Genomic DNA, 13,232 nt, shown 5'->3' with positions numbered 1-13,232 from the left:
AGGCAGCATCTCAGGAGAGAAGGAATGGGTGACGTTTCGGGTCGAGACCCTTCTTCAGACTGATGTTTTGTGTAGTTTGGACGCACAAACAGAGAATATCACTGCACAGGTGCTCCTCGACTTAAGCTCCGATAAACCTGAACGCAATGTCATCAGTCTGAAGGAGCGTCTCGGCCCGAAACGTCAGGTTTGTATTCACTGGAGTTTAGAAGGACGAGAGGGGATCTTATAGAGACGCATAAAATTATGAAAGGACTGGACAAGCTAGATGCAGGAAAAACGTTCCCAATGTTGGGCGAGTCCAGAACCAGGGGCCACAGTCTTAGAATAAAGGGGAGGCCGTTTAAAACTGAGGTGAGAAGGAACTTTTTCACCCAGAGAGTTGTGAATTTGTAGAATTCTCTGCCACAGAGGGCAGTGGAGGCCAAATCACTGGACGGATTTAAGAGGGAGCTCAAGGGGCTAGTGGAATCAAGGGATATGGGGAGAAGGCAGGCGGGGGTTATTGATTGGGGACGATCAGCCATGATCACAATGAATGGCAGTGCTGGCTCGAAGGGCCGAATGGCCTCCTCCTGCACCTATTTTCTATGTTTCTATGCTGCCTTGACACGCTGATCACTTGTACGTCCAGCATTTTGTGATGCCTTCCATTTGTACCAGCATCTGCAGTTATCTCCCTACACGTGAGGTATCAATATCGTCATCGTCACCATCAATACAGACGGGAGCTCTGGGATACTCTGTCTCTGGGAACATTGGACAATAGTAGGCCTCGTAAAACGCACAGCAGCAGTACCTGTCCATGTACAAGAGGGATGGAAATTCCAGCTTGTGATGAATCTTCTCCGGCCTGCCCAAAGCTTGATTGAACTCAAATCTGGAAAGTTCGAAGGTTAGCACGGGAGGTAACGCAGTGAACCAGTGCTGCGGGAACGAAAAATAAACATTCGTTATTCAGCAAAAAAAATGAGGCAGCTGATCACTTGTACGTCCGGTGAATCAAGTCAAGTCAACTTCATTTGTCACATACATATATGCAAGACGTGCAGTGAAATGAAAGTGGCAACGCCTGCGGACTGTGCTAAACTACAAAACACAATAGAAATTTCATTTTGTAACACAAAAAATAAATTAATACAGCAAATTAAATGAATCAAAAACCACCCCAAGGATACAAAGCTACAAGAAACACTTGGTGAATTTCACATCCGGCACGGATGTTGATAACATTGGCCCACTGTAGGAGTTTAGCATTTCCTACGCACAATAATAGATTTATTATTCTTCAGTCTGAAGAAGGGTCTCGACCCGAAACGTCACAAATTCCTTCTCTCCGGAGATGCTGCCTGACCTGCTGAGTTACTCCAGCAATTTGTGAATAAATACCGTCGATTTGTACCAGCATCTGCAGTTATTTTCTTATACAATTGATTTAATAATCTATTATTAAAGATCACCGGAACCCTGAGGAACATAAAGCCTAGTAAATGTGTTAAAATGTGTAGAAAGGAACTGCAGACGCTGGTTCAAACTGAAGATAAGACACAAGATGCTGGAGTAACTCAGCGGGTCAGGCAGCATCTCGGGAGAGAAGGAATGGGTGACGTTTCGGGTCGAGACCCTTCTTCAGACTGAAGAGGCCTCTTCCCTTCGACGAGAGTTTAGCATTTCCGAGGCACAAAACGCTGGAGTAACTCAGCGGGGACAGGCAGCATCTCTGGAGAGAAGGAATGGGTGACGTTTTGGGTCGCGAATGTGAGGTGCTGTTCCTCCAATGTGCGTGTGGCCTCACTCATGGCAATGGAGGAGAGCCGGGACAAAAAGGTCAGCGTGGGAATAGGAAATAAAATGGGTCTAACAAAGGGCATCGACCCGAAACGTCGCCCATTCCTTCTCTCCAGAGATGCTGCCTGTCCCGCTGAGTTACTCCAGCACAGGGCAGCACAGCGGTAGAGTTGCTGCCTTACAGCGAATGCAGCGCCAGAGACCCGGGTTCAATCCCGACTACGGGCGCCGTCTGTACGGAGTTTGCACTTTCTCCCCGTGACCTGTGTGGGTTTTCTCCGAGATCTTCGGTTTCCTCCCACACTCCAAAGACGTACAGGTTTGTAGGTTAATTGGCTTGGTAAATGTAAAAATTGTCCCTAGTGGGTGTAGGATAGTGTTAGTGTGCGGGGATCGCTGGTCGGCGCGGACCCGGTGGGCCGAAGGGCCTGTTTCCGCGCTGTATCTCTAAACTAAACTAAACCTTGTGTCTCTAAAGTCAGCAGTTTTTATTTCCCCCCAAAATACTGGAAAAATCAGATGGGGTTTTACCGTAGTTATTTGTTTTAATAGTGCCAGCCACTGATGCCAGTTAATCGAGCTAGCATTTTAATTCCAGATTTATTTAATTAAACAAATGTACACTCCCTAACTGCTGTGGTTGGGTTTGAACTCTTAGTTTAGATTAGTTTAGTTTAAAGATACAGGCCCTTCCGCCCACCGAGTCCGCACCGACCAGCGATCCCCATACATTAGCACTATCCTACACCCACTAGGGACAATTTTACACACATACACCAAGCCAATTAACCTACAAACCTGTATGTCTTTGGAGTGTGGGAGGAAACCGACGATCTCGGAGGAAACCCACGCAGGTCACGGGGGAGAACGTACAAACTCCGTACAGACAGCGCCCGTAGTTGGGATCGAACCCGGGTCCCCGGCGCTGCAAGCGCTGTACTCTACCGCTGCGCCACCATGGCCGCCCAAACGAGAAAACTCTTGTTGACCAAACGTCAGCCCGTGTATGTGGTGGATAACTCGATACAAGATAATGCCCAGTGAAGTCCGATCAAAGAGGTAGATAGTAGCTCAGGATCGCTCTCTGGTTGCTGAGAGGATGATTCAGTAGCCTGATAACAGCTGGGAAGAAACTGTCCCTGAATCTGGAGGTGTGCGTTTCCACACTTCTGTACCTCTTGCCCGATGGGAGAGGGGAGAAGAGGGAGTGGCCGGGGTGAGACTGGTCCTTGATTATGCTGCTTGCCTTGCCGAGGCAGCGTGAGGTGTAGATGGAGTCGATGGAAGGGAGGTTGGTTTCTGCGATGGTCTGGGCTGCGTCCACAATTCGCTGCAATTCCTTGAGGTCTTGGATGGTGCTGATCCCAAACCACGCTGTGATGGGGGTTGGGGGAGGGGGGGAGGGAGTGGTCCTTCATTACTTCAGTAGGGCACGACATCTTATCAGACTTCTTCAGATAGTAGCTCAGGATCACCCTCTAGTTGGCGATAGGATGGGTCAGTTAGAAACATAGAAAATAGGTGCAGGGGGAGGCTATTTAGCCCGTCGAGTCAGCACCGCCATTCATTGTGATCATGGCTGATCATCCACAATCAGTAACCCGTGCCTGCCTTCTCCCCATATCCCTTGATTCCACTAGCCCCCCGAGCTCTATCTAACTCTCTTTTAAATTCATCCAGTCAATTGGCCTCCACTGCCCTCTGTGGCAGAGAATTCCACAATTTCACAACTCTCTGGGTGAAAAGGTTTTCTTCTCACCTCAGTTTTAAATGGCCTCCCCTTTATTCTTGGACAGTTGCCTGATAACAGCCGGGAAGAAACTGTCCCTGAATCAGGAGATGTGTGTGTGTGTTTTCAGACTTCTGTACCTCTTGCCTGATGGAAGAGGGTAGATGAGGGAGTTACGGGACTGTGGGGGTGGTGGGGTTGAGACAGTTCCTTGTTTACTTCAGTACTAGAGTTGCATTATGGGAAGAGAGACTCGCCAAGCTCCCGTCAACGACATCCATGTCCATAAGTGCCAAAGAACAAGATGAAGGGTCACTCCCTCATCTCCCCTCTCCCATCAGGCAAGAGGAACAGAAGCGTGAAACACACACACACATCTCCTGATTCAAGGACAGTTTCTCAGTTTCTTCTCGGCTGTTATCAGGCAACTGTCCAAGAATAAAAGGGAGGCCATTTAAAACTGAGGTGAGAAGAAAACATTTTCACCCAGAGAATTGTGAAATTCTCTGCCACAGAGGCCAATTCACTGGATGAATTTAAAAAGAGAGTTAGATAGAGCTCTAGGGGCTAGTGGAATCAAGGGATACGGGGAGAGGTTGGGCACAGGTTACTGATTGTGGATGATCAGCCATGATCACAATGAACGGTGGTGCTGGCTCGAAGGGCCAAATGGCCTCCTCCTGCACCTATTTTCTATGTTTCTATGTAAGATCTTCCTCCTGGGCTGAATGGAAATGCCTCGACAGACCGAGAGCTGGTACTGGTCGTTGTAAAGCCACTCTCAAGAAGTGGGGTTATATAGACACTGAAGACATCATCTGCCCATGTGGCACTGAACCACAAACTATGGAGCACCTATTGAAATGTCCTCTACTGGAGCACGACCTCGCAGAGAATAATAGACACTAGGTGCAGGAGTAGGCCATTTGGCCCTTCGAGCCAGCCATGATTCAATGTGATCATGGCTGATTATCCACAATCAGTACCCCGTTCCTGCCTTTTCCCCATACCCCCTGACTCCGCTATCATTAAGAGCTCTATCTAACTCTCTCTTGAGAGCATCCAGAGAATTGGCCTCCACTGCCTTCTGAGGCAGAGAATTCCACAGATTTACAACTCTCTGAGTGAAAAAGTTTTTCCTCACCACCGTTCTAAAAGGCCCACACCCTTATTCTTAAACTGTGGCCCCTGGTTCTGGACTCCCCCAACATTGGGAACATGTTTCCTGCCTCTAACGTGTCCAACCCCTTAATAATCTTACACGTTTCGATAAGATCTCCTCTCATCCTTCTAAATTCCAGTGTATACAAGCCCAGATTCTTATGTATATCTCTGTTAAGCATACCGAGACCCGGGTTTGATCCTGACTGTGGGTGCCGTCTGTACGGAGCTTGTACGTTCTCCCCGTGACCTGCGTGGGTTTTCCCCGGGTGCTCAGGTGTCAATAGACAATAGGTGCAGGAGTAGGCCATTCGGCCCTTCGAGCCAGCACCGCCAATCAATGTGATCATGGCTGATCATTCTCAATCAGTACCCCGTTCCTGCCTTCTCCCCTGACTCCACTATCCTTAAGAGCTCTATCTAACTCTCTCTTGAATGCATTCAGAGACTTGGCCTCCACTGCCTTCTGAGGCAGAGAATTCCACAGATTTACAACTCTCTGAGTGAAAAAGTTTTTTCTCATCTCCGTTCTAAATGGCCTACCACTTATTCTTAAACTGTGGCCCCTGGTTCTGGACTCCCCCAACATTGGGAACATGTTTCCTGCCTCTAGCGTGTCCAATCCCTTAATAATCTTGTATGTTTCAATAAGATCCCCTCTCATCCTTCTAAAGTCCAGTGTGTACAAGCCTAGTCGCTCCAGTCTTTCAACGTACGACAGTCCGGGAATACCATTCCGGGAATGATATTGCTAAGAGTTGTGTTCAGTTTTGGCTGAAACACAATATCTAGCTTGTGCAGACACGATGAGAAGACGACTTCAGGAAGGCAGGAATCAAGGAGATACTCACCTCTTGTCCAGACTTTGCAGAGGTGCCAGTATTTTCCACCTGCACTGACTCGATCTCCCCTTCAACCATCGCAGCTTCCAGGCACTCGTGAAGATCCTTAAATCCGTTCACTTGCAGTGGATACTGCCCAAACATCTCGGAATTCTCAAACTTCTTCCCTGTTGCAAAGTTCGAGATATGTTCAGGTTAATCAGATGCTAGACGCACAATGCTGGAGTAACTCAGCGGGTCAGGCAGCATCTCGGGAGAGAAGGAATGGGTGACGTTTCGGTCAAGACCCTTCTTCAGACTGATGTCGGGTGGGGGTGGTACAAAGATAGGATGTAGACAATAGACAATAGGTGCAGGAGGAGGCCATTCGGCCCTTCGAGCCAGCAACGCCATTCAATGTGATCAGGGCTGATCATTCTCAATCAGTACCCCGTTCCTGCCTTCTCCCCATACCCCCTGACTCCGCTACCCTGAAGAGCTCTATCTAGAATGCATTCAGAGAGTTGGCCTCAACTACCTTCTGTGGCAGAGAATTCCACAGATTCACAACTCTCTGACTGAAAAAGTTTTTCCTCATCTCAGTTCTAAATGGCCTACCCCTTATTCTTAAACTGTGGCCCCTTGTTCTGGACTCCCCCAACATTGGGAACGTGTTTCCTGCCTCTAACGTGTCCAACCGCTTAATAATCTTATATGTTTCGATAAGATCCCCTCTCATCCTTCTAAATTCCAGTGTATACAAGCCTAGTCACTGCAGTCTTTCAACATATGACAGTCCTGCCATTCCGGGAATTAACCTAGTAAACCTACGCTGCACGCCCTCAATAGTAAGAGGCAGGAAGACTAGTGGGAGAACTGGGAATAGGGAGGGGATAGAGAGGGAAAGCAGGGACTATCTGAAGTTAGGGGTCTATGATCATACCGCTGGGATGTAAACTACCCAAGCGAAATATGAGGTGCTGTTCCTCCAATGTGTGCTGGGCCTCACTCTGACAATGGAGGAGGCCCAGGACAGAAAGGTCAGATTGGGAATGGGAGGGAGAGTTGAAAGGCTGAGCCACCGGGAGATCAGGGTGGTTAAGACGGACTGAGCGGAGGTGTTCAGCGAAACGATCGCCGAGCCTGCGCTTGGTCTCGCCGATGTAGAGAGGTTGACACCTGGAACAGCGGATACAGTAGATGAGGTTGGAGGAGGTAATCAGATGCTCACGGTTTCCATTTAGTGTGGTTCTGTTTATGTTTAGAGATATAGCGTGGAAACAGGCCCTTCGGCCCACCGAGTCCACGCCCACCATCGATCGGGTGTCAGGGGTTATGGAGAGAAGGCAGGAGAATGGGGTTAGGAGGGGGAGAGAGATCAGCCATGATTGAATGGCGGAGTAGACTTGATGGGCAGAATGGCCTAATTCTGTTCCTATCACTTATGACCTTATGATCCTACCTGTTCACACGAGTTCCATGCATGTTATCCCACTTTCTCATCTTTTGAGTTTAGCTTATTGTTACGTGTACCGAGGTGCAATGAAAAGCTTTTGTCCAATGCTAACCAGTCCCTCCCTACTCCCTACACACTAGGGGGCAATTTACAGAAGCCAATTAGCCTACTAACCCGTAGGAAAAAAAAAACTGCAGACGCTGGTTTAAATCTGAGGATCTGAAGAAGGGTCTCGACCCGAAACGTCACCCGTTCCTTCTCTCCCGAGATGCTGCCTGACCCACTGAGTCACTCCAGCATTTTGTGTCAACCCACTAACCTGCGCGTCTTTGGAGCGTGGGAGGAAACCGGCGCACCTGGAGGAAACCCACGCAGTCACGGGGAGAACGTACAAACTCCGTACAACGGCAGCCGTGGTCAGGATCGAACCCGGGTCGCTGGCGATGTGATGCAGCAGCTCTACCCGCTGCACCACCTGACTGCCCCTGGAACACCCAGAATCCTTGCACAAGCTGCAGGGCAGGAGGAACCCTTCACGAGCTCCCCATCCATCCACGCCCTCAGTTACCTTCTGCCCTATCCAGGCCACAGTCTCTGGTTCACACACTGGCCTCTTCAACCACCTCAGAATGCTCAAAGCTAGAGTGGAAACAACTCATTCTCAATCCCAAAGGACTACCTAAGAGATTAAGATAGACCACACCAGCTAATGGACATTATTGAAACAGGTTGGATTCAAACAATCTGATTATTTGCCCGTGGACATTGTTACTGGCACCTAGTATTTATTTTAAAAATTAGATTTAAAAAACTGATTGTTAACTGAAGTTAAATTCCACAGCTGTTATTAGGTCATAAGGCCATAAGTGATAGGAGCAGAATTAGGCCATTCGGCCCATCAAGTCTACTCTGCAATTCAATCATGGCTGATCTATCTCTACCTAACCCCATTCTCCTGCCTTCTCCCCATACACCCGTACTAATCAAGAATCTATCTATCTCTGCCTTAAAAATATCCACTGACTTGGCCTCCACAGCCTTCTGTGGCAAAGAATCCCACAGATTCACCACCCTCTGACTAAAGAAATTCCTCCTCATCTCCTTCCTAAAGGAACGTCCTTTAATTCTGAGGCTGTGACCTCTGGTCCTAGACTCTCCCACTAGTGGAAACATCCTCTCCACATCCACTCTGTCCAAGCCTTTCACTATTCAGTACGATTCAATGAGGTCCCCCCCCTCATTCTTCTAATCTCCAGCGAGTACAGGCCCAGTGCCGACAAACGCTCATCAATGAGATTTGACCTTGGGCGATATTTAACCCAGACTTTTAGATGGCAGGTCTGGTAATTTAACAACTTTGCCACCACCTCTGTGCCCAGCACTTGGAAAAAGAAAATTCTATATTCATCGCTGACGCAACTGACTAGAATGTTGTAGAACAGGATATTTGGTTCAGAGATACAGCGTGGAAAGAGGCCCTTTGGCCCACTGAGTCCATGCCGACCAGCGATCACTGGTAGACTAGTTCTATGTTATTATACTTTTGCACAATTACACAAACAGGGCTGAAATAAACTCCATCAACACTTTGACTTTAAAAATACTTCATTAAAAATGCAACACTTTTGAAAAGATTTGGGGCTCGTTTATGAAATTTCTGGAGGGGAAAGATTTTACTGAACTGCTGACTGTCTTTATTTTCATTGTGATTATTGTTTGGTTAGGTTATTAAAGGTGGGAGCAGTATTTCTATATATATATATATAAACATGTACTTGAGCAGAAACGTGCCTTACTTCCTTTATATTTAAAGTGCCTTAGGTGCCTAAAAGTGATCTTGCTGTTGATGTGCCTTGTTATGTTATGTTATTTTATGTTATGTTAAATGTTTTTGTATGCTATTTGAAAAAGCAATAAAAATAATATTTAAAAAACATTGCAGGAGTAGTAACACTAGCTAGTAAAAAAAATAAAAATTACAAAAAAATGAGTGACCAGGTTACACCTTCATGAAGAGGCAAGAGTTGGCAAATAGACAGCAGACGGAGTAGGCCATTCGGCCTTTCGAGCCAGCACCACCATTCATTGTGATCATGGCTGATCATCCACAATCAGCACCCTGTTCCTGCCTTCTCCCCATATCCCTTGACTCCGCTATCTTTAAGAGCTCTATCTAGCTTCCCTCTTGAAAGCATCCAGGTAATTGGACTCCACTGCCTTCAGAGGCAGAGAATTCCACAGATTCACAACTCTCAGGGTGAGAAAGTTCTTCCTCATCTCCATTCTAAATGGCCTGGGCCGGGCGGCTGCCATTGTTGGAGCGGGAGCACGTGATCGCTGGGTGAGGTCACGTGGGGCGCGGGGCGGTGACGTCACCCTTTGTCCCTTATTTGGGAGTGAGGAAGTTGGCAACCCTACTAATACGGGACAAGGGCGGCCCCGTACGGGACAAACTAATTTAGCCCAAACTACGGGATGTCCCGGCTAATACGGGACAGTTGGCGACCCTAGTTACCTTCATGCATGCCAACAGCCAAGAAACGTCCGTAGAACAGCTCCACCATCGGGTTCTGTGGCTTCTCAACATCGCTAAAAAATAACAAGAAGAAAATTGGTACAACGCACGTCAATATTAGTGTAGGAAAGAACTGCAGATGCCGGTTTAAATTGAAGGTGGACACAAAATGCTGGAGTAACTCAGCGGGTCAGGCGGCATCTCGGGAGAGAAGGGATGGGTGACGTTTCGGGTCGAGACGGTTCTGAAGAAGGGTCTCGACCCGAAGCGTCACCCATTCCTTCTCTCCAGAGATGCTGCCTGACCCGCTGAGGTACTCCAGCATTTTGTGTCTCCCGTCAATGTCAGGCATGCTAACAAAATCACGCAGCTCTGGTTACTGCCATCTATATACTAAAACTCTCGTTTGTTATCTAGTTTGTGACTGAACTTCAGCCAAAACGGTACACGGTAGCGCGACAATTTTAGGCTCACCTTACTCACCAATGCCACTTTAGTGATAATGCAAATAGTTTTATTGAAATCGGTGTTATATTTTTAAAGTTATTCACATTTTTAAGTTTAAAAGGAGGGGAGGGGGAGGGAGGCGGGAATGGGGGAGAAGGGAGAGGGAAGGGGGGGGGGGGGGGTTGAGGAGAGAGGGGGGAGGACGAGGACAGGGATGCTGCACCAATGCAGGAGAGGTTTGGGCCCAACGGGTCCACTTGGTCTAGTTCATCCTATGTGTCTGATTGCTAGAACAGTCATTCGATTAGGTTAGGTTCATCTGTGTCACATTTAGGGTGGCACAGCAATAGAGTTGCTGCCTCACAGCGCCAGAGACCTGAGTTCGATCCCGACTACGGGTGCTGTCAGTACGGGTTTTGTGCGTTCTCCCCATGGCCGCGTGGGTTTTCACCGGGTGCTCCGGTTTCCCCCCACATTCCAAAGACCTGCAGGTTTACAGGTGAATTGGCTTCGGTAAAGGTTATAAATGGTCCCTCGTGTGCAGGATTGTGTCAGTGTACGGGGTGATCGCTGGTCGGCACGGACCCGGTGGGCCGAAGGGCCAGTTTCCCCGCTGGGTAGTATATAGTTCCAGTGAAAGTGCAGGTTTTAAAAAAGCGTGTGGTTTATGAATAGGAACTCATGGGATCAGTGATTGTTTCCCCTAACTAGTTGAAAAGAAATGCTGACGTTTCAGAATTTTCTGAGTTAAAACACTGCAAACTAATTCTAGGCACCAGTCTGAAGAAGGGCCTCGACCCAAAACGTCACCCATTCCCTCTCCCCCGAGATGCTCCCTGACCCGCTGAGTTACTCCAGCATTTTGTCTCTCCCTTAGAAGTTTAGACTGGTTGCATCTTGGCCTAGTTCAGCAATTCCAACACACGGGAACACAAGTGGCTGCAGAGACTGGTAAGACTCAGCCCAGTCCATCACGGGCATGGGCCTCCACACCATCAAAACCCTAAGAAGGCGGCATCTATCATCAGGGATCGTGGACGAGTCCACCCTCTTCAAGCATCATCAACGTTCTGAAGAAGGATCTCGACCCGAGACGTCACCCATTCCCCCTCTCTAGAGATGCTGCCTGTCCCGCTGAGTTACGCCAGCATTTTGTGTCTCTCAAGGACCCCCACTCCCGGCCTTGACCTCTCCTTACTGTCGCCATCAGACAGATGCCTGAATCTAAGTTCAGAAGTTCTCGGAGCAGAATTAGGTCATTCGGCCCATCAAGTCTACTCCGCCATTCAATCATGGCTGACCTATCTCCCTCTCAACCCCATTCTCCTGCCTTCTCCCCATAGCCCCTGACACCCGCACTATTCAGGAATCTGTCAATCTCTGCGTTAAAAATATCCACTGGCTTGGCCTCCACAGCCTCCTGTGGCAAAGAATTCCACAGATTCACCACCCTCTGACTAAAGAAATTCCTCCTCATCTCCTTTCTAAAAGACTGTCCTTTAATTCTGAGGCTGTGCCCTCTGGTCCTAGACTCTCCCACCAGTGGAAACATCCTCTCCACATCCACTCTATCTAGGCCAAACTACACACCACCACAGAGATGCCATCTTTTGGTTAAGGCATACATTAAAGCAGGGGGACATTTACATGAGGGAAATGTGTTTGTTTTTTTAATTCTGAGAAGTTTCCTCTCATATCTTAATTTCTAACAGATCAAATTTAAAAACTTCCTGTAGCTTGCGGGTTCTAGCTGTTGAAAAATTGATTGATGTTTATTTTGGTACCATTGGAATTTGACACATTTAAGATGCGTGTAGAAGGGTCCCAGCCCGAAAGGTCACCTGTCCATTTCCCCCAGAGATGCTGCCTGACTTGCTGAGTTGTTCCTGCAATTTGTGTCTATGCTTAAACCAGCATCGGCAGTTCCTTGTTATTACTACACTGTGTCTCTCAGCTTACCTCTCGTCTTCGGCCTTCACCTGAAAGGCATCCTCCAACCAGTCCAACAGCTTGTGCGTAAACTCACTCACATCTTGCTGTGAAATAAAAGAGTCAACAGCTATAAATAGTTATAGACCAAGTGGACCCGTTGGGCCCAAACCTCTTTTGCATTGGTGCAGCACCTTCTCCTACCCCCCACCCCCCTCACTCCCTCCCCCCCTCCCTCCTCACTCCCTCCCCCTGCCCTCCCCCCATCCCTCCTCCCCCCTCACTCCCTCCCTCCTCCCTCCCTCCCCTCCTCCCTAGGAGATAGATTTAAACTTTAAAATGTGAATAACTTTAAAAATATAACACGGATTTCAATGCAACTTCTTCCATTAGCACCAAAGGGACGACGGTGAGTAAGGTGGGCCTAAAATTGTCGCGCTGTCGTGTACCGTTTTGGCTGCAGTTCAGGAACAAACAAACAAACAAACGAGAGTTTTAGTAAATAGATAAGAGAAGAGGATCCTAGCATGCCTATGTGCGAAAATATTCCAACATTCTACACTGGGGAAATCATCACAATAGCGGGGTGTCACGGCGGCGCAGCGGTAGAGTTGCTGCCTTACATTACACCGCCAGAGACACGGGTTCGATCCTGACGGCGGGCGCTGTCTGTACGGAGTTTGTACGTTCTTCCCGTGACCTGGGTGGGATTTCTCCGGGTGCTCCGGTTTTCCCCCACACTCCAAAGACATACAGGTTTGTAGGTTAATTGACTTCGATAAAATTGTCCCTAGTGGGTGTAGGATGGTGCTGGTGTAAGGGGTGATCGCTGGTCAGAGCGGACATGGTGGGCCGAATGGCCTGTTTACATGCGGCATCTCCAAACTAATCTAAATGAAGGTTGATAAAGCTAGACGGAGAGACATTAGAAAAATTGGCTGAAAATTTGATGAAAGATATAACCTTTAAGGAGTCTTCTAAAGGAGAATAAAATGAAGAGGTGGTGAGTTTAGTTTATTTTAAAGATATAGCAAGGAAGCAGGCCCTTCGGCCCACTGATTCCACACCGACCAGCGATCCCCGCACCTTAACACTATCCTACACACACTAGGGACAATTTACAATAATATCAAGCCGATTAACCGACAAACCTGTAAGTCTTTGGAGTGTGGGAGGAAACCGAAGATCTCAGGGGAAACCTACACAGGTTACGGGGAGAACGTACAAACTCCATACAGACGGCACCCGTAGTCAGGATCGAACCCGGGCAAGGCAGCAACTCTACCACTGCGCCCTTGTTAAGGGAAGAAATGTCATAGTTTGGTGGACAGGTTAGAACGTGTGAAAGTAGGGATTGGACAAAATGGACGCTGGAGGAAGTTCCAA

At 48.1% G+C, this 13,232-nt stretch overlaps 1 protein-coding gene across 6 annotated transcripts in view; it reads right to left on the bottom strand.

The window, feature by feature from the left end:
* The window catches only part of usp25 (ubiquitin specific peptidase 25), a 151,677-nt gene that overhangs the window by 73,424 nt on the left and 65,021 nt on the right, over positions 1-13,232 (bottom strand). For all 6 annotated transcript variants that reach the window (XM_078409739.1, XM_078409740.1, XM_078409741.1 and 3 more), the window contains 4 exons: positions 11,877-11,953; positions 9,471-9,544; positions 5,530-5,687; positions 800-927 (listed from right to left, as the gene is read on the bottom strand). In XM_078409739.1, coding sequence (XP_078265865.1) covers positions 800-927; positions 5,530-5,687; positions 9,471-9,544; positions 11,877-11,953 — 437 coding nt within the window. The remainder of the gene's footprint in view (positions 1-799; positions 928-5,529; positions 5,688-9,470; positions 9,545-11,876; positions 11,954-13,232) is intronic.

This window comes from Rhinoraja longicauda, chromosome 12 (genome assembly GCF_053455715.1).
Source record: "Rhinoraja longicauda isolate Sanriku21f chromosome 12, sRhiLon1.1, whole genome shotgun sequence".
Lineage (NCBI taxonomy): Eukaryota > Metazoa > Chordata > Chondrichthyes > Rajiformes > Arhynchobatidae > Rhinoraja > Rhinoraja longicauda.
This window is presented reverse-complemented; position numbering and strand designations above follow the sequence as displayed.